The sequence below is a fragment of the Lagenorhynchus albirostris genome, chromosome 5 (genome assembly GCF_949774975.1).
Source record: "Lagenorhynchus albirostris chromosome 5, mLagAlb1.1, whole genome shotgun sequence".
In the NCBI taxonomy this organism is placed as follows: Eukaryota; Metazoa; Chordata; class Mammalia; order Artiodactyla; family Delphinidae; genus Lagenorhynchus; species Lagenorhynchus albirostris.
Window position 1 is genome coordinate 140339489 of NC_083099.1, and position 25271 is coordinate 140364759.

General features: G+C 45.5%; 1 protein-coding gene across 1 annotated transcript in view; it reads right to left on the reverse strand.

The window, feature by feature from the left end:
- DSCAM (DS cell adhesion molecule) overlaps positions 1-25271 on the reverse strand; it is a gene marked incomplete at its 5' end in the record, with an annotated part of 743298 nt that overhangs the window by 121077 nt on the left and 596950 nt on the right. The window contains 2 exons of the mRNA XM_060149089.1: positions 9252-9322; positions 19727-19894. Coding sequence (XP_060005072.1) covers positions 9252-9322; positions 19727-19894 — 239 coding nt within the window. The remainder of the gene's footprint in view (positions 1-9251; positions 9323-19726; positions 19895-25271) is intronic.

Genomic DNA, 25271 nt, shown 5'->3' on the forward strand with positions numbered 1-25271 from the left:
TTATTTATTTATTTAACATCTTTCTTGAAGTATAATTGCTTTACAATGTTGTGTTAGTTTCTGCTGTATAACAAAGTGAATCAGCTATCCCTATACATATATCCCCCTATGCCCTCCCTCTTGCATCTCCCTCCCACTCTCCCTATCTCACCCCTCTAGGTGGTCACAAAGCACCTAGCTGATCTCCCTGTGCTATGCGGCTGCTTCCCAATAGCTACTTTACATTTGGTAATGTATATATGTCAACGGCATTCTCTCACTTTGTCCCAGCTTACCCTTTCCCCGCCCCCATCCTCAAGGCTATTCTCTACGTCTGTGTCTTTATTCCTGCCCTGCCCCTAGGTTCTTCCGAACCATTTTTTCTTTTTAGATTCCATATATATGTGTTAGCATATGGCATTTGTTTTTCTCTTTCTGACTTACTTCACTCTGTATGACAGACTGTAGGTTCATCCACCTCACTACAAATAACTCAATTTCATTTCTTTTTATGGCTGAGTAATGTTCCATTGTATATATGTGCCACATCTTCTTTACCCATTCATCTGTCAATGGACACTTAGGTTGCTTCCATGCCCTGGCTATTGTAAATAGTGCTTCAATGAACATTGTGGGACATGACTCTTTGAATTACGGTTTTCTCAGGGTATATGCCCAGTAGTGGGATTGCTGGGTCATATGGTAGTTTTATTTTTAGTTTTTTAAGGAAGCTCCATACGGTTCTCCATAGTGGCTGTATCAATTTACATTCCCACCAGCAGTGCAAGAAGGTTCCCTTTTCTCCACATCCTCTCCAGAATTTATTGTTTGTAGATTTTTTGATGATGGCCATTCTGACCTGTGTGAGCGGATACCTCATTGTAGTTTTGATTTGCATTTCTCTAATGATTAGTGATGTTGAGCATCCTTTCATGTGTTTGTTGGTGGTCTGTATATCTTCTTTGGAGAAACGTCTATTTAGGTCTTCTGCCCATTTTTAGATTGGGTTGTTTGTTTTTTTGATATTGAGCTGCATGAGCTGCTTGTATATTTGGGGGATTAATCCTTTGTCAGTTGCTTTGTTTGCAAATATTTTCTTCCATTCTGAGGGTTGTCTTTCTGTCTTGTTTATGTTTTCCTTTGCTGTGCAAAAGCTTTGAAGTTTCATTAGGTTCCATTTGTTTATTTTTGTTTTTATTTCCATTTCTCTAGGAGGTGGGTCAAAAAGGATTTTGCTGTGATTTATGTCATAGAGTGTTCTGCCTATGTTTTCCTCTAAGAGTTTTATAGTGTCTGGCCTTACATTTAGGACTTTAATCCAATTTGAGTTTATTTTTGTGTATGGTGTTAGGAAGTGTTCTAATTTCATTCTTTTACATGTAGCTGTCCAGTTTTCCCAGCACCACTTACTGAAGAGGCTGTCTTTTCTCCATTGTATATTCTTGTCTCCTTTATCAAAGATAAGGTGACCATACGTGCATGGGTTTATCTCTGGGCTTTCTTTCGTGTTCCATTGATCTATATTTCTGTTTTTGTGCCAGTACCATAGTGTCTTGATTACTGTAGCTTTGTAGTGTAGTTTGAACTCAGGGAGCCTGATTCCTCCAGCTCCATTTTTCTTTCTCAAGATTGCTTTGGCTATTCAGGGTCTTTTGTGTTTCCATACAAATTGTGAAATTTTTTGTTCTAGTTCTGCAGAAAATGCCATTAGTAGTTTGAGAGGGATTGCATTGAATCTGTAGATTGCTTTGGGTAGTCATTTTCACAATGTTGAGTTTTCCAATCCAAGATCATGGTATATCTTTCCATCTGTTTGTATCATCTTTAATTTCTTTCATCAGTGTCTTATCGTTTTCTGCATACAGGTCTTTTGTCTCCTTAGGTAGGTATATTCCTAGGTATTTTATTCTTTTTGTTGCAGTGGTAAATGGGAGTGTTTCCTTAATTTCGCTTTCAGATTTTTCATCATTAGTGTATAGGAATGCAAGAGATTTCTGTGCCTTAATTTTGTATCCTGCTATTCTACCCAATTCATTGATTAGCTCTAGTAGTTTTCTGGTAGCATCTTTAGGATTCTCTATGTATAGTATCATGTCATCTGCAAACAGTGGCAGTTTTACTTCTTCTTTTCCGATTTGGATTCCTTTTATTTCTTTTTCTTCTCTGATTGCTGTGGCTAAAACTTCCAAAACTATGTTGAATAATAGTGTTGAGAGTGGACAACCCTGTCTTGTTCCTGATCTTAGAGGAAACGGTTTAAGTTTTTCACCATTGAGAATGATGTTGGCTGTGGGTTTGTCATATATGGCCTTTATTATGTTGATGTAAGTCCCCCTATGCCTACTTTCCAGAGAGTTTTTATCACAAATGGGTGTTGAATCTTGTTGAAAGTTTTTTTTATATCTATTGAGATTATCATATGTTTTTTCTCCTTCAATTTGTTAATATGGTGTATCACATTGATTGGTTTGCATATATTGAAGAATCCTTGGATTCCTGGGATAAACCCCACTTGATTATTGTGTATGATCCTTTTAATGTGCTGCTGGATTCTGTTTGCTAGTATTTTGTTGAGGATTTTTGCATCTATGTTCATCAGCGATATTGGCCTGTAGTTTTCTTTTTTTGTGACATCTTTGTGTGGTTTTGGTACCAGGGTGATGATGGCCTCGTAGAATGAGTTTGGGAGTGTTCCTCCCTCTGCTATATTTTGGAAGTTTGAGAAGGACAGGTGTTAGCTCTTCTCTAAATGTTTGATAGAATTCACCTGTGAATCCATCTGGTCCTGGGCTTTTGTTTGTTGGAAGATTTCTAATCACAGTTTCAATGTCAGTGCTTGTGATTGGTCTGTTTATATTTTCTATTTCTTCCTGGTTCAGTCTCAGAAGATTGTGCTTTTCTAAGAATTTGTCTATTTCTTCCAGGTTGTCCATTTTATTGGCCTATAGCTATTTGCAGTTCATAACTTGTTTATAACTTAACTGTTCTAAAACAGAACAGGGAAAGTGTCTGTCCTCAGGTATCTTGTATTATGCCAGGTTCATCCAGGCTTCATGTGAAGCTTTCAGGAGAAACCATCTGAAAGGACTGCAGGCTGATGAATGGAGTTGGTCTTGCTCTGAGTCCTTAGTTGAAGTTCAATGTATGTCTTGTCAGAGTGAATTAGCTGAGAGGTCCAGCCTTTTCCCTGGGATGGAATGGAGACAACCCTTCTAGGCTGAGTCTCAGTTAACTTGTCTTCCCAGAATGCCCAGGTGTGAGCCTGCATCCCATACTCTTGGTGGCTCAGCAGCCTTTGGAAAGCTGACCAGCATCTTCTTGCTGCCCTTTGAGGCTGGGAACTAAGAGTACTGCCTGCTTACGTTGGGAGGCCAGCCAGGACCTTTAGAGCAGGCAGATTGGCAGCTCTGCTCTGGGACAGAGAACTGGGGTCCTAGGAAAAGGCCAATTACATGGCTAAACCAAAAGGGCTAATCTGATGGAGAGGTGCGGAGAGAGGCAGAACATATTCCAAAGAAGCAAATAAGAAATGAATGGTTTTATGAAAGGGATCTGTATATTTTATACATGTGCAAAATAGTAAGATGGTAATATAGTCATGTAGGGCTTTTTAAGGTGTCCAGAGGTTTCCAAAGGAAAGGTACCCCTCTTTATATGCATATTTTAACATGAAGGTGAACAATGAGTGGTCCATGTATTTATTTAACAAATATTGACTGCACTTCTACTGAGAATATAACAAACAAACAAAATATGCCCTCTACCCTCATAGAGCTTACAGTCTAGTCAACTGTAAGAAGTTACGAGAGAATAATCCTACTCCCTGTGGATGACCAAGAAGTTTTGAAGTCAGTTTGGATTTTTCTTCTCTCACTGTAGGGGAAAGAGGTAAGACTTGTTAATATGAGAAGGGCTGACAGTTCCTTATCTATTTGTCAGGCATACTAGTCATCAGGATTCTTAATAAAACTGCAGAAAATCTAACTCTAGAACCAATTGATTAGTTCATAAAAGAAATGTAAATTTTGTAATTTTTTCATAGCCTAAGGATTAAGCAAGAGTTTAAAAATTAAATAAAATTAATTTCAAGGTAACCCTTTTGAATTTCAACTGACTTAGGAAAGAAAGATGTCAACTTACTACTCCAGTTATGCTAAGGTTAAGTTTACAATTTGGAAAGAAAGTGGTAGCAGGTAAAATGTACAGGTTACCTATTTTCTTTAACCTTCGTGGGGTTGGGTAACATTTATAACATGAGGCTGGAAGGAGTTGGAAGAGGAAATAATAGTTGTTGAACCTTTCCATGTACAAGTGTAATATCGTCATTCAACGTACTTTAGCTCATCAATTGCTTCGAAGCCCGTCAGGCAAAGTCAGATTGCCAAGGTAGGTAGGGGTCCTTTGACAGTCATGAGCCCTCAGATCTTGGGCAAACCCCTGCAACCCGAGGAGGTTGTACAGAACTGAGTATACCCAGCACACAGATCCAACAGTATAATGCATGTAGGAATTGAGCAGAGAGCCTGGCAGAGAGCAAATGCTCAGGAAGACAGGTTTCCCAGGAATCCCAGCCAGGAAATACCAGTGCTAGAAGGTGCTCCTTTCCAGTGGGGTATTCCTTTCCCTGGAGGAAGAAGGATTTGGATGTAGAAGTGGCGTCTGCCGTTTATTAAATCATTGCTATGAAGTTCACTGGCAATAAGGCAGTTTTGTTTTTAAATGACTAAGCTATTTTCCCATTGTAAGAGCTCTTCCCTGAAACATATACTAGATTGTAATGATGCCTCAATTACTTGGAATTATTGGGGATTGTGGAGGTGTGGTGCTCTAGTTAAAAGTATCCTTTAGATTTCTAAAATTTAATTAAATCCCCAAATACCCAGTGTTCATAGTTTATGGAAATCATGTGTCTTCTGCAATGTTATTCATTCTAAATAAAATCTCAGTCAGAGAGGATGATACTGAAGGGCAGGAAAGTGGCGAAATCATTCTCAGGATTTTTATCCGGAGTCAGTTTGTTTTCAGCAATGCAATATTTAAGCAGTGGACAACTTCATATTTTCAGGATAGCCTATGGCTCTAAAAGATTTCTCATTCAAAACAAAACAAAACAAAACATTTACGTCAATAGGAAAAAAAGTCTCTGCCTTAAATTGCATACTCTGGGTAAATGTTTTGCGATATCTATAGTCATGAAATATTCCAAACTCTGAAAGTTTTATTTAATGAGCATATGTAAATAGCCTTCAAACTGTCCTCAATTTGCATAAAATGGGATCGGTTGATTCTGAGACTGACCAGAAGAGAAGGTGACAGGGACTGTCAAAAGAGACTGGTTCGTTCTGTCAGTGTTTTTATACTTAGGCAACAGACTAAAATCTGAATTTTCTGAAAAACCAAAGAATTCTCATTTAGTTTTACAGTTTTCAGGTACTTGATTAAATACGTGGTTATCAGTAATCCGTAGCCTTCAATATTCTTTCTGATTTTGAATAACCCCAGCAGAAACATGCAGTAAATTGTATTTATTTATGCAAAAGGCTTGTGCAAACTTTCGTTTTTTCAAGGGGTGTGGAAGGAGAGCTAGGAATTGAACTTTTATTATCATTTACCTAATTTTTATTTTACTTAGAACTCTTGCTTTATCTCTTGAGTTCTTGTTAAGGTACTGCTTAGCAACTTTAAGTAACTCAAAATATGTAAAATTATGGAAAAGCCCTTTCTAAGTCTTCATATTCCATAATATAGACAAGTTAATATGGTCCCGGTTCTTGGGCATCTTCCTGTGGACTTACATTTAAGTGATGTTCAGATGCCCATTTCCTCTAAAATGTATCACACTTTTACTGGATCATTACTACCATTTATTTTGCAATCAATTAGAGTAGAAACCCACGTGCAGAATGGCTGGTCTATCTGGGACACTGAATGTGGGTTCAGTGGTCCACCACTGTACGCTCCGGAGTATTGTACTGTAGCATGAATTAGACTCTCGCCATCTTACAGCCTGGTTTTGGGAGATCCTAAAAGCTAGGGGGCCTTCTCCACAGCAGTTTCTGAAAGACATGTGCTTCAGAGGCTAGCGCGACATAAGCACTTGTTATTCACATATGCACTCATTCATTCATTCATTCATACAAACCTGCCAGCCATGAGGATCAAGGATAAATAAGACCTTCCCTGCCTCCAAGGAGCTCACAAAACAGCAGAGGAGATGCGACAAAATGGACTGTAGAAAGCGTGTGACAGGGACCTCATGGAGCTATCTCCCAGAATCATGGGTAACACAAAGGGCCGAACAATTAATTTGGAGATTTACACATCTTCACTGAGGGAGTCAGGCAGGACCAGAGCACTGAGTAAGCAGGACGGGACAGGTGGGGGGTGGAGAGGGGATGCTACAAACATCGAGAGCAGCAATGACAGTTGAGGAGAGAAGAGGACAGCAGGGTCCCCTAGAACTGGGGGAGGAGAGGGTGGTAAACCTGAGACAGGATGCTACAGCCTGATGCTGGTGGCTGGGCTGTCCTCTGGGGTTTGGTCTATAGCCAGTAAGGCATGTGTCACCTCTGGCGGACTTGAAAATTTAAACACTTGAAACTTTTCTTTGGTGAAAGAAATAACCAAGTTAAGCAGGAAAAGTTAATTTCGTTCAATAGAAGGTGTATGTTACAAAAGTGTTGCTTGTACAGGGATAATTAAACACATTTAACTTCTGTCTCTGATGTTATGAAATGTCCCCCAAGCTGCCCCTGACCTTTCAGAGGTTTAGTGTCTAAATGTCTACATTCCCACCCAAAGCCCGGAGCTGCTCTTCCCTCTATCTCATGTCTCTTTACTGAGCGCATCTTTTACTTCTGATGAGTTTTCTTGTGACCCTCAATGAGTTTCTGCCTCAGTCCCCCTAATATTTCCATCCTGGCTGACAGATGTGTGGCCCCCTCCTGGGGCTAACACAATTTCTTCCTCTTTCTTTACTTCTTTCTCCTTTCCTATTAGCCTCTTTACACAAAATGTAAATCTGGGACTTTAACGCCATAAAATAAAGGCATATTTTATGTAACATATCATACTTTGGATTACCTAGACTCGCATACAGTTTGGTTGAATCAGTGACACACTTTCATGACGCAATCAGGCCAGTGTGAAATGACAGCCAATCAACGGGCAGCCCCTACTCCACTCAGTGGTACCCACATCCTTTTCTGCAGCCTGCTACCCTGTGAGAAATCACGGTTCCGTGAATAGGACGGCAAAACCAGTTCACAGTCTCGTGGAGGTGAGGCCTCCTTTCAATAGCCCACGACTTGTTCATCCTTTTGACATTCAGAAGAAATTTAACTGCAACCTATGACTTTTCCTGCTGCTTTTCTATGGAGACAGAAAGGATGCAATGGCTTTTAACGCCTCTGAAGTTTCTATTTTTAGTTATAAGAGCTCTGGGGACAGACACCTGTCTCCTGCAGGATACAGAAAGCTCTAGGGGCCACCGTAATAGCTTTTCAGTGGCAAAAGGCAAGAGAATGCGGAGGGCTGGTGGAGGAAACTTCCCAGTCTTTAACACAAGACAGAGTGAGTCAGCATTCCATTTGCCCAGTGGCTGGGCTGCGTGTGGGGCTGTGGCTTGCTGAGTGCCTTTTATCGCGCAATGTGTGATGCTCACAGCTGGCGGATGTGCTCACAAAGACGAATGGCCCCCTCCCCACCTGGCTCGGCCTGCCCTGTCTGAGCAGCTGAACAGTTGCGGTGTGTTGCCCGCTGGAATCACAGCTCAGTGGCCAGGCTGTAAAAAGACAGCACAAAGGGGCTTGCTGCCCTACTGTGTGTTAACACCCAAGGTGATGTCCACCCCAACCTTGAAAATCCTTTTTTTTTTTTTTGTTATAGAAGCTGGTCATTTTATGAAAGAGCTGATGCTAGAAGGAAAAAACCCAACAAGTGGTGCAACGAATGAGGTTTTTAATGGGACCGAGAGGTGGACAGTTTGAAGACCTCACTGTGGCTCTTACCTTCCTCTCTGAGTGAGAACACAGAAAAAATGGCAAGGAAGGAGGTAAGAAGAGAACATGTATGATGAGAGAAACCCAGAAGTGGAAAAGTAAGTGCAACTTTGCAGACGTTCTGACCCAGGAACAGCATTCTAGATAAAATGGAATTTGGGCTAAGGCACTTGGCTCCAAGACCACATGAAGGGGTGACTAATTCTCAAGCAGGTTCACCCACCACGTCAGTGACTGCAAGATCTCTGAGGCAGCACTGCCTAGTGTGCTGGTTTGTGATGAGCTTGGGCCAGAAAATCAATCAACACTGTTTCCTTCACTGAGGAAGTTTTGCTAAGAAAAACATGTCTGCCGGAGGAAACAGCATGCTGAATGGTGTGCTTGCTTGCATTGTGGCTCACGCTTTCTCTCCCAGCGGCTGGCAATGAGCCCTCAGCTCACCAGCAGCCAGTCTGCATCTGCTGGCCATGCTGGAGGGACCACTGCCTGGGATGGCAGCTGGCCCAACGCCGCCCCCCTTCCCTGGGTGTGTGTGAGGCCACCGCTAGCTAGGGGCACAGCAAGGACCTCTGTTCTCCCTGCCACTTGGTGGGCTGTCTACCACACCATGATTTGCCATTTAGGAAAAGCAGGGATGAATTAACAAGTGCGGTCATGCACGTCCGTTTCCCGATTTGCGAGTGGAGAGCAGCGCTTAGGACACAATCACGATTCAAAGACTAAAAATAAGGCCCCCAAACTTCACTCTCTGTAGATACAGGAGTTGCTGTAAATGTATTCAAATGTGGATACAAATACTGGATTGTGATAAAAGGACTTTTAATCTAACTCTGTCACATAAAAGTTTCATATGTATAAATTTTCTGTATACCTGAAACTAACACAACATTGTAAATCAACCATACTCCAATAGAAAATAAAGATTAAAAAAAAAGACGGGCTTCCCTGGTGGCGCAGTGGTTGAGAGTCCGCCTGCCGATGCAGGGGACACGGGTTCGTGCCCCGGTCCAGGAGGATCCCATATGCCGCGGAGCGGCTGAGTCCATGAGCCATGGCCGCTGAGCCTGCGTGTCCGGAGCCTGTGCTCCGGAGCCTGTGCTCCGCAACCGGAGAGGCCACAGCAGTGAGAGGCCCGCGTACCGCAAAAAAAAAAAAAGAAAAAAAAGGCATCACAAGGCATGATGCCTTGGCATCATAACACTTAACATGAGTGAAGTACTCTCCACCCTCCATGGAAAAAGTGCCAAGAAGACAAGTGTTTGCTGAGGTTACCTTCCAGGTGACCCTGATGCTCTGGGATGAGATGGGTTCCAGGCGAACTTCCTGAGGTGGACCGTCGGGAGCTGTAAAGACCAAAACCCACAGACTGGTTAGAGACGGGTTCCAGAGCGAATAGGAACCCACACAGTAATACGTAGGCCCAGAAGACAGGCCACAGCAGCTTTAGTGGGAAAACCAATTTTGCAGAGTCACTGCGTACAACGTTTACCTCGTGCTCACTCGCTCCTAGAAAAAATAGATTTCGTATTCTTCCTCACCTTGTCCTTGACGACTTGATGAATAAACTTCTCAAGTTAATAGACCCGTAAAACAGGAAGTTGTAAAACAACATTTCTTTGATAAAACTCTATAGTGGCTGCTGAAGACCCCTCTCCTTCCTTTGGAAGTTTTGTTTAGTGACGTGCATTGGGGCCCCTCAGGATGCTCAGAACTACTTAGGGAAGAGAAAAAAAGGCTTCTGAGTCTCTTTGATGGCTTTAGTTCTCCACACTTTCCAATGGGAAACTCTTATTAACCTGGGGCTGCAGCCACAGAGGACAGACACAGTGGAAGAGTAAAACAAAGCATGCAACTCACTCCAAACTATTTCCAGTGGTTGCAGGGGGGCCGCTTAACCTCCCAGGGACAGTCAACCACTAGGTACTAGGGATGTACCCTGTACTACGTACTTAGAGAGAGGAGACATCCTTCTCCAGCAAGAGTCTGTAATCTAATCAGAACACCAGGCCGCGCACACAGAGAGGAAGACGTGGATACAACACAGCACATACTCAAGTGTCTTCGGAGAAATGGAAGCAGACAGTAACCCAGGGGTCAGCAGGGAGAGACCCCATTGGGTGATCACATATTGTCTGAAGGACAGTTTTTCAATCCGTGCTGAGCTACAAAAGGGCCAATTCTGTGGATGTGGAGATGCCAGGAGGACTGGAGATGAGAAATCAGGAATGGCGAACGGAAACCAACCTGAAGGGTTTGGAAGTGAGAGGAAGGGGAAAGAGAAGGGTTGTTTTAGGGGAGATGTGAGAGCAAGGGAAACATGTTTTCTGTTTGTCAGAGAAAGAAGTTTTGAGTGACACCACAGTGCAGTTGCTAAGCTAGTGGCTGTTTGAGTCTTTCTGCCTGAGTTCAAATTCTTGCTCCCTCGCTTAGTAGCTGGGTGTTTTTTTCCAGGTTACTTCATTTTTCTGTGCCTCAGTTTCCTTCTCTGTATAATGGGACAATACAACTTATGTCAGGATTGTTATGAAAACAGTGTGCTCAGAACACATAAGCAGTAATGATGATTATTATTCTCACTGGGTGTGTTTATGGGGGGAGTTGGAGAAACAGCCAAAAGAAAAGTTACACTCGAAGGGACAATGTCCCAGCAAAGAAGCGAGAGGACAGAAGCAGGAGGGGAGGTGGTGGGGAGAGGGGGGCGTAGGGGCCAGAGCCGCTGGGATGGGAGGAAGAGGAAGCAAGAAGGAGCTTCAGCAGACGTACTGGGGAGGGAAGCAAGGTGAACGAAGACACAGGTATGCTCGCTGCTTGCAGGGAGCAGGTTTAAATCTGATAGTCTCTCTTTTCACCAGAATCCTAAGGGGCAAAGTCAGGGGAGAGTAGAAGGCACCAGGAACGCGGTAGAGGCTTGCATTGTTGCTGTGGCCTGTGCAAAGGAGTGTGCCCTGCACGTGAGGGCACTGACCCACTGGCGGGGGGGATTTCACCGATGAGGATACTGTGCAATGCAGCCAGCGGTCCGGTCCCATTGCAGGGCTTTACGAGACCTCTGATGGCTGCAGGAGAAACGTCGCTGGGTGGGTTGGGGATAAACAGTGACCACGGGAGAGAAGTAGCGGATGCTGGAATTGTTACTAAGTAGAGTAATAAAACCTGAGGGCTGCTCCCCCACACGAAGGAAGAAAGGTGGGGGGCAATTCCACTGTCGGGGCTGGTGGGACTGGGGGGGAATGGTAACATGAGGGTGCAAGAGAGGAAGCCGAATTTCCAGAAAAGACGATTCATTATATTTGAGAAGTATGAATTTGAAGGGAAGCGGGGACATTGTACTGAGGCGTCTGCTCAGCTGCTGGAAATGTTTACAGGAACCAAGGAGAGAGTCAGGTCAGCAGGCTGCTCCCTTCTGCCCGCACTGCATCCGCAGTCTAGCGAAGCCCTCCCTGAAATCGACTCCCAATGTCTCTGCTCTCTGCTCTCCCTGTCTCTCTCCTCACTGGGGACACAGCCTCTGCCCCTGATACCCTGCTCCAGACCAGCATCTACGCCTGGCCCAGGTGCTCCCTCCCCAGCAGGGCACAGGGTAGTTAGTTTTCTAGGGGTCCTGCAGCCTCTTGGATTTATCGATTCTCCAGGTGAAAAGGCTGTGCTAGCACTGAAGCTAATTTCTGGAACAGTAACCCAGGGAGAGGCTGGCATCCAGCTAATTGTGATCATTGTTATGCGTCTGCACCACATTTCTGCTCACAGGGTCAAGCCCTTTATGCAGGAACATTTCAGTAACAGATCCAAGGAAAGCATGTGGAACAGATTTCTCTCACACACCGAGAGTTCTGTGGTCAGCGAGAAGCATGTGGTTCATCCATTAAAATCCTTGAAAAATTATGTTGAGGTCTGACGGCTATACTGATGCTTGATTATTTTAATTTAATTATGCTAAATCACATTGAACAAGGAACCTGCTCGCTAGAAATCGAAGGCACTGTTGGGGCCCCATCCATTCCACATCCTTTGGCCTTTGCTGCAGCCTTTTCAGGGGCATGACAGGCAATAGTCACAGCCTTCATTTTCTCGTTGAGACATATTCATAATTATAAACAAAGGTACTAGGAGAGTGTTTAAAAAATGTCCTGATTCTATCAGAAAACATACAGTGTGAACTGAGGACAGTTTGGTTTTTCAGTCTGGTCTGGTATTTTATGAAGGTCCCTGTGTAGTGGTGGAGGGACAGTCCCTGACTCCAGGACAGACATGACTATTTGTAAGAACACAAAACCTTTTTTACTTAGCCTATAAATACTTCTGTGATTTGTTAGTAATTCATTTATTAGTCTGCTTGGTCTCTGAAGTGAATGCACTCAGACCTCCCCTCGCTTAAAAATAAAGTGATAGAAACTATATTAAAGACAGTGATAGAAACTATATTAAAGACAGAGACTAAAAGAATGTAAGCCATATACTCACAATGGCACGGTGCCCAGTATAATTAGGAAGAGTTTCTGTTTGGGTGCTGAAATTTCTACTCTAAGTTTCTGAAACATTATAAGACAAACCCTTTAAAAATGATATTAAAAATGAGTCTGCTTCGAGAATTTTAGTGCTTTCCTTACAACTCCTGCGCAGTAATTTTTTTCATGGATCCTCATCTCATTGCAGAAGGACTATTTCTGTAAACTTAGAATCCAAGGCAGATTGAATTCCCAATGCTGACATGATTGAAGATCAACCACTAGGCCTCCATTGATTTAACTAAATTTGAAAATTGTGTTGACATTTGACATTTAAACATTTATTTAATGCTCTTGAATTGAAGCTGTACTATAAATAGAAAGCATGGTTTTTTCTTCTTTTTTTAAAGCAGAATATTTAGCATTTTTCCTGTGGGAAGAGAAGGCTAGAGGTAAGAATTAATGATGAATGTGATTTTCCCAAATACATAATTTCTGCATGTCTACAGAAGCCAAAACTATTCAGTCTGTAAAAGAATAATAAATGAAGACTATAATTTACAGTTCCTAATTTTGTTTCTAGGCAAGGCAACTTCTGCTAATTCTGTTTGGCTGAAAATACAGGGATGACAGACCCTTCCTAACTGTCAAACCCGAGACGGTCCTCTATCCTTTCCAAGCAGGGAAGGAACGCCGAGACTCAAGCCTCAACACTCCCCTCTGCCCGCAAATTATTCTCTCCTCCGTGTATTGGTCTCCTGGCTTCGCCCAGAGGCTTGGGGCTCAGTTGCTTATGGGGCTGTGATGAGCCACCCCAGTGGGAGGCACTCCCAAATTTCTATCTGATTCCTCTTGGGGAATTTACTGAGGGCCTACCATGTGCCAGGTCCAAAATTGGGCAGAGACTGGGCAAAAATGGGCAAAAACAGGGACTGACGGAAAACTTCATGATCTACAACCACATGCTCATCTCTGACAGAAGCAGTGTGGGGAATTCCCTGGCAGTCCAGTGGTTAGGACTCGGTGCTCTCATTTCCACGAGTTCAATCCCTGAATGGGGAACTAAGATCCCACAAGCCATGCAGCATGGCCAAAAAAAAAAAAAAAAAAAAAGAGCCTGGGTGAACAGAATGTGCAGAATATTCTTCGCTGGGCACAGGAGACCAAGAGAGAGTTCAGCAAAAATCAAAATAAAACCAAGAACAGTTAACCCCTAGATGGGGAAAGGATGAATTCATTTAATGATTATTTATCAAATAAATAGCTTATTCATTTAAACTGTTATTTATTTAACATCTGTTATGTGCCAAATGCTGTTCTGGGTGTCTGGGACACAGCAGTGAACAAAACAGACTATTCCTGCCTTTGTGGGAGGGACCAAAACTATAGATCTTAAACAAAATAAATCAGCAAATTATATGGTATGCTGATGGTATAGAGTCTATTTTCTAAAAAGGAGAGTGTGAAGGGAGGGAGGGGACCAAGCGTGCCTGAGCAGGTGTGGGGACTGACATTTAAATGGTGGTGGGGGTCAGGGTAAGACTCATCGAGAAGATGCAACTGAGGAAAGACCTGACAGAAGTATGCGGCGGGGGGGAAGGACATTCCAAACCATTCCAGAATAATTCCAGAATATTTCAGAACATGCCAGGATAGCTGGCAGGAATACACGGAGCAAGCATGAGGAACAGGAAAGGGGGCAGTGATCTATCTAGGCTTAATTTCCAGCGTCTCTAAATGGACGCTGGAGCAGAACGACGATTACAGAAGCAGGTGGTTGAAGGCTCGGGTATCGGGCAATCTTGGTTCTCGGCCGGCAGACCCTGTGCAGTGGACTCTCTCCTTGAAGGGCACAGATGATGCCACACGGGCCCCAGTGGGCCCCTCTATTCACGTATCTATTGTGCACCGATGCCTTTTATCCTTAAGCCCTCAGCACATCCCTTTGACGCAGCCTCCAGCTCAGCACACAGGAAACTCTCCTTCTAGATCAGAGCTGCCACTCTGAATGTGGTGAAAGATGATGCAAAGCCTGTTCACTCAGTCCCGGACCCGAAGGAAGCCCACCAGCTCTCTGTGGTAAAACCCTTCGCTAATTCTGACCTTCCGTCTCCGATGCATCTGAAAATTCAGCAGTTATTCAACACTGAATTTTGCCCCGCGTCACCGAACATTCACGTTCTACGGGCGGAGTCCTCATGAAAATGGTGACGGGATCAGCCACACCCAACTCGGTCACAGGCACTAAGTGACACGTGACCTTCGGGGCACAGCTGCCAATGGGGAAGCCGGTCATGGGTGAGGGTCAGCTGCGGACGTCACATGAGGATCACTGTCAAAGAAACCTGGCCAGTCAGTGCTCTTCTGATCCATTAGGAGCTAATCTCCTTAATGCTTGACCTTGTCTCCACTTTCTCTCTCGACTTCTCCTCTCTGGGGGGGCTAAGGGTTGCTGAGGTGGGTCGGGAGGTGTGCTAGACATTGATCTGTGCTCCGGGGCTATCTCCCAAGGTCAAGTGTATCAGAGGGTCTGTTAATACGTTTGTGAGTCTCACTTGGAAATAACCACACTGTTGTGCACTTGGAACCATGCTGTTTTCCAACATTAGCTGAGGCTGCTACATGAGTGGCGGTGATTCCTTCTTCTCTCAGCTTTGCGATGGATGACACAACAGAAATCCAAACCTGAATTCCCATCGTGGCAAGACCCAAGTTAGGGATCTGGAAACTGTTTCTGTAAAGGGACAGATCCTAAAGATTTAGGCTTGGGCTTCCCTGGTGGCGCAAGTGGTCAGGAGTCCGCCTGCCGATGCAGGGGACACGGGTTCGTGCCCCGGTCCGGGAAGATCCCACATGCCGCGGAGCGGCTGCGCCCGTGAGCCATGGCTGTTGAGCCTGCGCGTCCGGAGCCTGTTGCTCCGCAACGGGAGAGGCCACAACAGTGAGAGGCCCGCGGACCGCAAAAAAAAAAAAAAAAAAAAAAAGATTTAGGCTTTGCAAGCTACATGCAGTATCTGTGGCATATTCTTCTTCCTTTTTTTTTCTTTTTATAACGCAAAAACTGTTCTTAGCATGAACGTTGTAAGTGGAATTTACATGGGTTGTAGTTTGCTGAACGCTTAACTGCAAGAAGGACGGATGCTGGTTAATTGGGACCTATGGTTAGCCTAAAGGGTAACTACTACCTCCCCAACTCCAGCCGCTAGCCGGGATGCCTCCCGTGGTCCTAGTTAGAGCTCCGATGGGTGCGCCTTCTCTCTCCTGCCTCCCTCTTTATCCGCCTTCCAGACCTGCCCTGTTGCCTTTCTCTACTTTTCTCTCTTCATGACGCCATTCAAAATTTCAGTGTGGTTTTAATCCTCCATATATTTTCCTCACCGCCCCCCCCCCCGCACTGCTCATTGTGTGTATTTCTAAGACAGTCCTGTAAGGCAGGTTTAAGGACGTTTCATCCACATATACTGAGCCGTCTCCTTGTGTCAGACACACATGAGGGGTACAAACATGAGTGGCCCATGGTCCCTTGGAGAAATGATGGCTCAGAGGCTGTTGTCAGAAAGAATTCTACTTGGTGCACTAACATCATCCTGGAGACTGGAAAAGGTACCGCACTAGGGGAGATGTTTCGCCTGCTTTCAAAGGAAGAGCACAGAAAAGTAGGCATAGACCTTGAAGGGCTTCCAGACGGGGGCAGGTGCAGCTCACACACGGAGGAGGGGGCAGGAAGGGGGCTCATCGCTGATCTGGCCACAGGGAGTCCAGTGTAGCTTCAAGGTAGTGATAGGGTGGGGAAGACCCAGGCCTATACCTCACAGGCTCATTTCCTCAGCAGGTAGGCAGTGAGAGGCATCCTCAGGTGCCCTAGACTTGGGCACTGCATTACCATAAAATCGAGTGGGTCTATGGCTTCCAGAAACTTCCATCTGGGGATTCTCACTGCTTAAATGATGACCTCATTTCTTCAGGGAAAGGGGGCAGTAAGGGCCGGAAAAAGTTCTCTCGAGATGGCTTCGGCTCCCTAAAAGATGTGCCTTTGGGGATCCTCGCCAGGAGGTGGCAGAAACACTCTAGGGCCACCGCAGGCAGTGCTACAGAGGGTATCTTTGGTCAGGAGAGCTGCCCTCTGTTTTACGTGAGTCACACATAAAAAAATGACTTTTTGATTTCAGTCATGCAAACCTACACACCAGGACAAAGCCAAATTCTGCTTTGCGGCTTTCCTTTGCACAAGCCTGACCTTTCCTTGCATTCTCTCTTAGCTCATCTGAAGAGTAGATGACGGGCTGTGGTGCTGCCAGAAGCCAGCACCCAGGTGAAACCCCAAAGGCCAGCCCAGGGCCCAAGCAGGGGGCTCTGCATCCGTCTGTCTGCAGAGATGCCTGGGAGTGGGCTGCACACTGGTGACCAGTGACCAGGAGCGGCTGTTCACCTGGCCTCCCGGCTGGAGAGAGAAGTGCTGCCATGGCAACTGCCAGCTTCAGGGAGATCACAGAGGAAATGACAGAATAAGCAACAGCAGCTGCATTGGTCATGGCGATGGGAAAAGCAGCGCGAAATGCACCACCGGAAAAACATCGCTGCCTTGAGAAGGTTGTGGAGATGGGCAGAGTCGGAAAAGTGGCTAAAAGGAAGGAGAAGGCTCAGCCCTGAGCCCAAATTTTCATTTCGGGGCAGCTTATTCTCCCTAAATCCCCAGCATGATGAAATTCCAGGAAATTAGTGTGTTGTTTACATAAATATTTAAATAAGATTCTATTTTTGCAGGAGCCTATTAACACTCATTTCCTACTTATTTCTGAGCAATGCAATGTACTTTCAGAGACTGGGATTTTTTTTTCAATTATCCAACATGTTTGCGGCGAAGAGGAGAAAGGCATCATTATGTGCATTTTGCTGATGAGAAATCACGCAGTTTCCAAGGGTTAAAAGTGGCTCGCCCTCAGACTGGAGCATAACGCTACCCTATCTCCCATCCTTGAAAACAATTTTCAAGAACTGATGTGTTCTAGAGTTGAGAAATGAATACTCATCTGCAGTTCAGGAAAAAGAGTAATCGTTAACCTATTTCCTTGAGGACCATGTTGATTGTGCACAGCAAAGGGATTCTAGTTTTGCATTTGCTGTGATCCAGCAATCCTACTTCTTGGAATTTAACATAAAAAATAATGTTGCAAATGGGAAAAGATATATCACAAGGATGTTTATCACATTAGTATTTATGATAACGAAAAATTGAAGAGAAATGCAAATCAAAACTGCAGTGAGGTACCACCTCACCTCAGCCAGAATGGCCACCATCCAAAAGTCTACAAACAATAAATGCTGGAGAGAGTGTGGAGAAAAGGGAACCCTCCTACAGTGTTGGTGGGAATGTAAACTGGTGCAGGTACTATGGAGAACAGTATGGAGGTTCCTCAAAATAACTAAAAATAGAGCTACCATATGATCCAGCAATCCCACTCCTGGGAATATATCTGGAAAAGATGAAAACTCTAATTTGAAAAGATACACCCTGATGTTCATAGCAGCACTATTCACAATAGCCAAGACATGGAACCAACCTAAATGTCCATCAACAGATGAATGGATAAAAAAGATGTGGTACATACGCACAATGGAATATTACTCAGCCATAGAAAAGAATGAAATAATGCCATTTGCAGCAACTTGGATGGACCTAGAGATTATCATACTAAGTGAAGTAAGTCAGACAGAGACAAATATGATATGATATCACTTATACGTGGAATGTAAAAAATGATACACATGAATTTATTTACAAAACAGGAACAGACACACAGACATAGAAAACAAACTTATGGTTACCAAAAAGGAAAGAGGGGGAGAGATAAATTAGGAGTTTGGGATTAACAGATACATACTACTGTACGTAAAACAGATAAGCAATAAGGACCTACTGTATAGCACAGGGCACTATTCTCAATATCTTGTCATAAATTATAATGGAAAAGAATCTGAAAGAGAATATGTATATACACACACACACACACACACACACACACACACATATATGTATAACTGAATCACTTTGTTGTACACCTGAAACTAAAACAACATTGTACATCAACTATACTTCAATAAAAAAATAAACAACCGACATACCTAAAAACGTGGGGTTTGCTAAAGAAATGGTGGAAGGTAGAATTACATATTGTAGGAAAGTCCTCAAGAGATACAGAAGAGTGACATCTATGCAAAGTGCCATTAATGAAGGTAACAGAGAAGCAGGTGGTGGGAAGGGAGTAAAGAACAACCCCCGTTGAAAGATGCAGCGATCTCTTGTGGAAGCTTAGACATTTGGGGGTGATCCCCCTACTCTTGGTGATTTTGGAACTAGGGGTCTGAGACCAAGCTTCCACCTTCCCTGCAGCAGTAGGGACTAGATGGTTAGCTCTGACTGGGGGCAGGAAAAGAAAAGCTAGACACTCTTTTGCCCCCAAAGGATGAGCCAGGCCATGGTTCCTTACCTTTCCTTCCCCAGAGAAGCCCTAGGGCAGCTGTCCTGCCAGGAGATGGGTTGGCAGGCAGCATGCACTGCCACTCCCTAACTGCTCAGTCCTCTGCGAACAGGTTATTGCCACCCCCGGCAACCACGAGTGAACCTCCCTGTTGAAGGGTGTGTGTCCCTGTGTGTCCGTGTATGCATGTGTGGGTGAGCATGCACACGTGCGTGTGTGATGAATAATTTAGTGTGTGATATCAACATATTCATAGGTAGCGCCAGGTGGTAGGATTGTGTGAGCTGTTCTGTCTTCAAAAAGCCTATCTCTACCTTCCATGTCTTCAACACAATAAGAAATACTTTGTAATAGGAAAAAAGTGCGATACTCTTGATGACAGAGATAGTGACATTTCTAGTCAGTCAAATAACCTGTGCCTCCGTCTCCCCCCTCCCCACCCAGAGAATATTCTTGCCATTTCATAATTAAGGGACCCCCCCATCCCCTGACTGCACAGCCACCTGAGCAAGACACAGGCTCACGGCTCTCCTGCCCATCTGGATTCCACGCAACCAGACAAAGGGATTGTAAGAACAGCGTGGTTCTTTAAATCTCACCAGCTTGTTAGCCTCATAGGGCTTTCTTTTAAGTCTTAGGTGTGAGAACCTTGACCTAGGTCCTGTTTGAAGAGCACTGCCTTCAAAGTAGGCGGCAGAGAGCTGTCTGTGTTTTTGATGGGGCGCAGAGCTATGGAGAGCAGCCATCAAAGCTTGACCCAGCATTAACCACCTGAGTCCCGCGGGCCAGCTCCCAGCCCTGGGCCCCCACTGGTCAGACGTACCTGCCTCGTCTGCGGTGATGGACAGCTCGTTGCTGGGCTCACTCTTGCCAATCCGGTTCTTGGCGTACATTCGGATGCTGTAGGTGGAGGAAGGGTGGATGTCAATGATGGTGGCCGAGTTCAGCTGAGGGGAAACATCTTTGGTTCTCTGAGCAGAATCCCAGGAGTCTTTGGGGTTTTGTTTTTCAAAAAAGAAGAGATAGAGATGTGAGTTTTTTCCCTCTGCCTTTGAAAGTTCCCAAGTAGGAATTAAAAAACAAAAAACAAAAAAAGGAAGAAGAAAAGAAAAAAAAGTGACAACTCAAAGTGAATTCTTAATGCAATGCTGCCAGTGTCCCCATGGGCTGGCCGTCAGAGGGGGTGTGACACCACACACCCGTTACCCACACTGAGGGAGACGGAGGCTGTGGGCAGCTGGGCCCAGGGAGTTTTGTCCAAGGCAACACAACAGACCTCCTGGCCGAAATCGCAGAGGAAAATAGAAGTGGGGGGAGCTCATGCCAGTAAAGTGAAAAACAGCTACTTTCAAGCACTCATTGTACAAGATAATAAAAGAAAGCACAGCTGGGACAACCTTCCACCCAAAAGAAAAAAAAATCTCTGGTTCTAAAAGGTATTTGAAAGCCAGCAAAGCCTTTAGCCACGTCAGACCCCTTGTTCTCCAAAAGGAGAGTGGTAAAAATGAAACACATAAAAATACATAAAAACTCATCTCACTCACTCTCCAGCATGAATACTGGTTATCAAACGTACTTCTCAATTCTAATTTTTGAAATCATTTTGTCTCCAATCCTTTATTGTAGGAATTATTTTTCAACCACAGCTAATTTGAAAGGCAGCATATGCCTCATACAAAGAGTTATCATTAAATCCATGACAGTGGTGCACCTGCTGGCTTTAGAGCTTCAACCCATGGTGAGCACATCAACAAGTGGTTCTTATTTCAGAAAGAGTTTGGGCAGGTGCTGCTCAGGGGTGGGGGTCAAGAGATGATGTTGGGTGTGGAAGAACCAAGATGCCCCTGAGATGGTGGCAGAGAGGATGCTTATATACTCTCACCCTCCCACCCCACCCCAGGATCCCCTTGCACTTGGTCCCCTGTGCTCATCACACTTGTAAGAATTTCACTGAGAGTCTGTGTTCCCTCTTGGATTCTAAGTCCCATGAGGGCATGGTCCACGCTGGCCATGTTCACTGCTGCATCCCCAGTGCTCACACAGAGCCCGACAAATAATAAACGCATGTTTCATAGATGAATAAATAAATGGCAAACATACAGGCCTCTGGGCCCTCGGAATGACCCCACTCCCTTTCCACATTAATGATGGCCATGGAAGTTCAGAGAGCTGCTCTGTCCAAAGGTCATCATAAGGGCAAGAGGTTGTCTGGACTTGCAGAAGGAATACGTAGCTTCAGGTATGACTTTGAGTGCTCTCACGTAACAGGGAAGGGAGCCTAATGGAAACTAACAACTAGTATTCCGACTAAAAGCAAAAGTACCATTTGAGTCCAGAAGACTGAAGATGGAAGAACGTTGGCATAAGAAGAGAAGATGCTGCAGAATAATGAACAGTGGAAGAACAGAAGGATAGGATTCAATAGAGGACACATGACAGGAGGAAATTCCATACCAATGGAATCTCGTATAAATAGGAGTCTTGTCCCACAAAGAGAAAGGCAGGCCTTCTGGAGAAGACACTTGAGACAACAGAGAGGAACCCCAGACTGCAAGATGCAGAGACAGTTGCTCACCAGCCCCAGGAGGAACCTGACACTTGCAGGCGTTGACGGTTCTGCCCAGGCCATTATGGAGGCTTCTGCAACTGACTGAGCTATGGAGACGGGCCATCCTCCCCAAGGGTGTGTCTGCGACGTGGCTGAGAGCCTGCAGAGAGGTAGTGATGGCTACCGCCCACATCGTCCTCCTGCCAAGGAAGTCGTGTGAATAGCCTGTGGGGAGTGACCACGGCAGGGGTCTCAGGCAGGAAGTGAGTTGTCCTTGGAGAACAGGCTCTGTTTTCAGCTTCTTTTCTTGCAATGGTTAGACTTTGAAAGAAAAAGATAATGCCCATGATCACGACTCACGACTGAAGGGTAGATTGTTTGGCTAAAGATGAAAAGGTTGAGAAAGAGAAAGAATGGGTTATCCCGAAGTGTTTAAAAGTAACTGAATGAAGAAGAAGAAAGCTTAGTTAAATCTCCAAACACACTCTAGCAAGTGATATGGCATCAAAAGAAGAATACAAACAGGGCACTGGCTACCCAGGAGAAGAGCCTGGAAAGGGACAAAAAACTGCTACATCTGATCTCAGATGCTGACGTGCAAACGGGCAGGTCACGGATTAGGAACGAAGTGTGCTTGAGAATACAACACCGGACATTAGAAACAGTCCCAGAGAGATCCTGACACTTGGGAAAATGAAACTGCAGATTGAGATACGAATAAAACTAGCAAGAATACACCGTAGGTGAAGTAAAGAAACTTCTTAGGATGAGGAAGTCGCAAGCAGAAAGGCAACGCCTGGACATCCGAGAGCCGGAGGGTGCAAGCACGGACGGGGAGAGCAGGGCGAGGAATAAGATGGTTGTGAGGACTGACTACAGGTCTCCTTACCCAGTGAAGGAAGGGGAGGGTGGTTTCTAGACACAGCGAGCACATGTAGCATTGAGGAAGGTTTATAAGTCACATGAAGAAGATCGTTTACTGGGCGTCATTACCGTGGTGTGGGCTGGGTTAAAGGGACTCGCAGGGGATGCTGAGGTTCCCGGCACCTAGTAAGAGTGGTGAGCATCTCCCTATCGGGGCCAGGAGGGCCAAAGGAGAGGAACAGAGTTTCTGGGGTGTAGACAGGGCTGAAACCTCAGAATAGGGCCCCTGACGGAAGCTGTGCACACAGAACAGTGCTTCCGCAGGATCCTTCCGAATCGTCCTCTGTGTCTGCCACTGCGCCCCCCAACTGGGAGTCAGAGGGAAGGGGAATCTGAGCTGTGAGCCATGGAGCTCAGCCTTGGGGAGAAGAGCAGACACTGGGTTTGTGGCGGAAGTCAAGGCAGCGGTCGGAGAAAAGCCAGCAGCAGAGGGAACTCAGGCGCTGGCGTAGCATCTGCTCACTGGGCGCTGCTCTAGGCATTTTACAAAGGTGACTTCTGCAGTTCCCAAATCTGTGGGTACATCAGAGACGTCTCAGTGCTTTCAGACACACGCAATCAGAATCTCTGGGGGGTGTGCCCCCCAAGTCCGTGCTTTAAAAAACCTCTCTCTCTGGGTCATTCTGACGCACAGCTAGCGTTTGGACAGACTGCTTTATTCAACTGGGTTCTTACAACATTCTGGTGAAGTAGGAGTTTTTATTTTCATTGTGAAGGTCAAGAAACTCGGACCCTGTTATCGAGCTGGTGAGAAGTGGGGCTGGGATTTGACCTCACCGGTGTTTTCCCCACGTTCTAGGCCGTCTTCCCGCAGCACACAACCTTCACATAGTCTCTGCAGGATGCCTGATGGATGAGACTGGATTTCAACTTTCCAGGTATCTGCTGGAAGTCTCATGTGCTTAGATGAAAACCTCTGACGAACTTTTAACTTGGCTTCCTGGCAAGGAGGATCAATGCAGAGAGCTGGGTCAAGTGCAAGGGAGGGGAACTTTGCCAAGAATTATTGTAAGTCCTCTGCGTTTGTAGGAGCTAAGGGTGGGAGAGCTGTGCATGGTCAGATTCGTCCCTTGGTTTAGAGAGGAGATGTCAGAAGCATCTGATGAAAAAGTAGGTAGGATTCCATGATGTGCCCTGGAGAGACCAGTGGTGAAAAGGATGAGGAAGCTCAGAGTGGCCTCCCTGCCTCTGAAATCCCAATCATCCCCCACGGGAAGGACTGGGGGAGCCCCCAGGAGCGGTGTGGTTGTACTGGGTGCTCACTGGTGAGCCCAACTTGGGCGTCAGACACCCTGAGTCAGGAGGATGGGCAGATCGTCAAGGACAAATGTAAGAGGGTGAACTTGATCTGCAGAAGGGTCGTTAGAGGCCTGAAAGAGTGAGGGTGGCCCAAAGTTTGAGAGACAAAATTATACAAAAGAAGTGCAATGAAGAGGCAGCTCAGAGAAGGATGAGACCTGCGGTGTTGGGCAAGAGAAGGGAGGCATCGGGACCCAGGGGAAGCCGCTTCTGCTTCTTGCTCTCCATGGAGAAGAAGCCTCGGTGAAATGGGGAAGGGGGCCTGAGAGAGGAGAAGGGAGGTGTGCAAAGGAGCTAGGCCTGGTCAGTGAGGCCCTGGGGAGAAGGACAGAGGCAGCCCAGAGGGGACGTGGGGACAGGCGGCCTGCCTTCCAAGAGGAGAAGGAAGTAGACGCACCGGACAGCATCAGCCAGCCGTGCACGGGGGACAAGGTGCTGGAAGGGGATGGAAAGGGGTTCTTGGTGTCCATCTGGAGGAGAAGCAGTGGCCACTAGGATCTTAGTATGTGGCAGACAAAGCAACCCGTGGGATTGGGGCTCCACGGAGAAAGCTGAACATTCCAAATGAGGGAGGCGAAGGCTCCTTTGCGTCTGCGCCCAGTCAGATGACACCAGGGCTGTTGCCACGGGGCCTGATCAGAGCAAGTGGGCCAGGAGATGGTCACTGGAGATACAAGCAAAGGAACTTGGGCTGTTTTGTCTTTCTTGGCAAATGGAAAATTAAGGAGCATCATCTGTTTTCATATCCTGGAAGGGATGTCATTTGCCAAAAGGGCTTAGGCGGTGGGAAGAGGGCCATTGGCTTCAGGTGCAAGAAATGTAAGAATATCTAATAATCCTGGCTGGCCCGAGGCAGAATCGTGCTTTCTCGGGCTGGTGACTTTCCATTGCTGGGGTTGGTCAAGCATAGCCTGAAGGATCGCTTGCAGGGACCCACTTTGCTAGGAATGTGGTCATACATTGTGTTCTTAGCAAATTAACAAAAAGTGGAAGAAAGTGTCTTTTAGGGGGATGATTTCATTGCCTAAAACTCAGGTTGAGAGTTAACCAGTAAAAAAATGTTTCTTACAAGTCTAATATGTGTGCTGGTCACTGTAGGTGATGCAAGGACATAGCACAGGGTTCCTCAGATGTAGTACCTACCCTGAGGGGTCACTAGATCCCTCAGGGGGACAACTACTCAGCACAGGAGACAGCTATTAAATAAACAGTCACAAGCTCACCAAATGTTCCAAGGCATACAGGGTGCTCTATGAGTAGAGAAAGGGCATGCCATAAACTGGGTAGTCAGGGAAGACTTCCTGGAGGAGGTGACATTTAAGCTGTGACTTGCAGGATCAGTTTCTATGTACTCTGCCTATAAATTGCACTCACTTAAATTATGGCTGTACTGTTTATATACCCAAAACTTATTGAGGAAGCAACTAACACATGAAAATGCTAACACTTTTCCTACAGCAGTGACTGTGATTCCTGCCTGCTACTGATCGCTCCTTCCTCCCAGGCCTTTCAAACTGAAAGTGATGGAGGTCTTGGTGGAGACATCAGGCCATGGTTACCTGTCCATGGGCTTTTCCCCAAGTACCCCCGTGGTGCT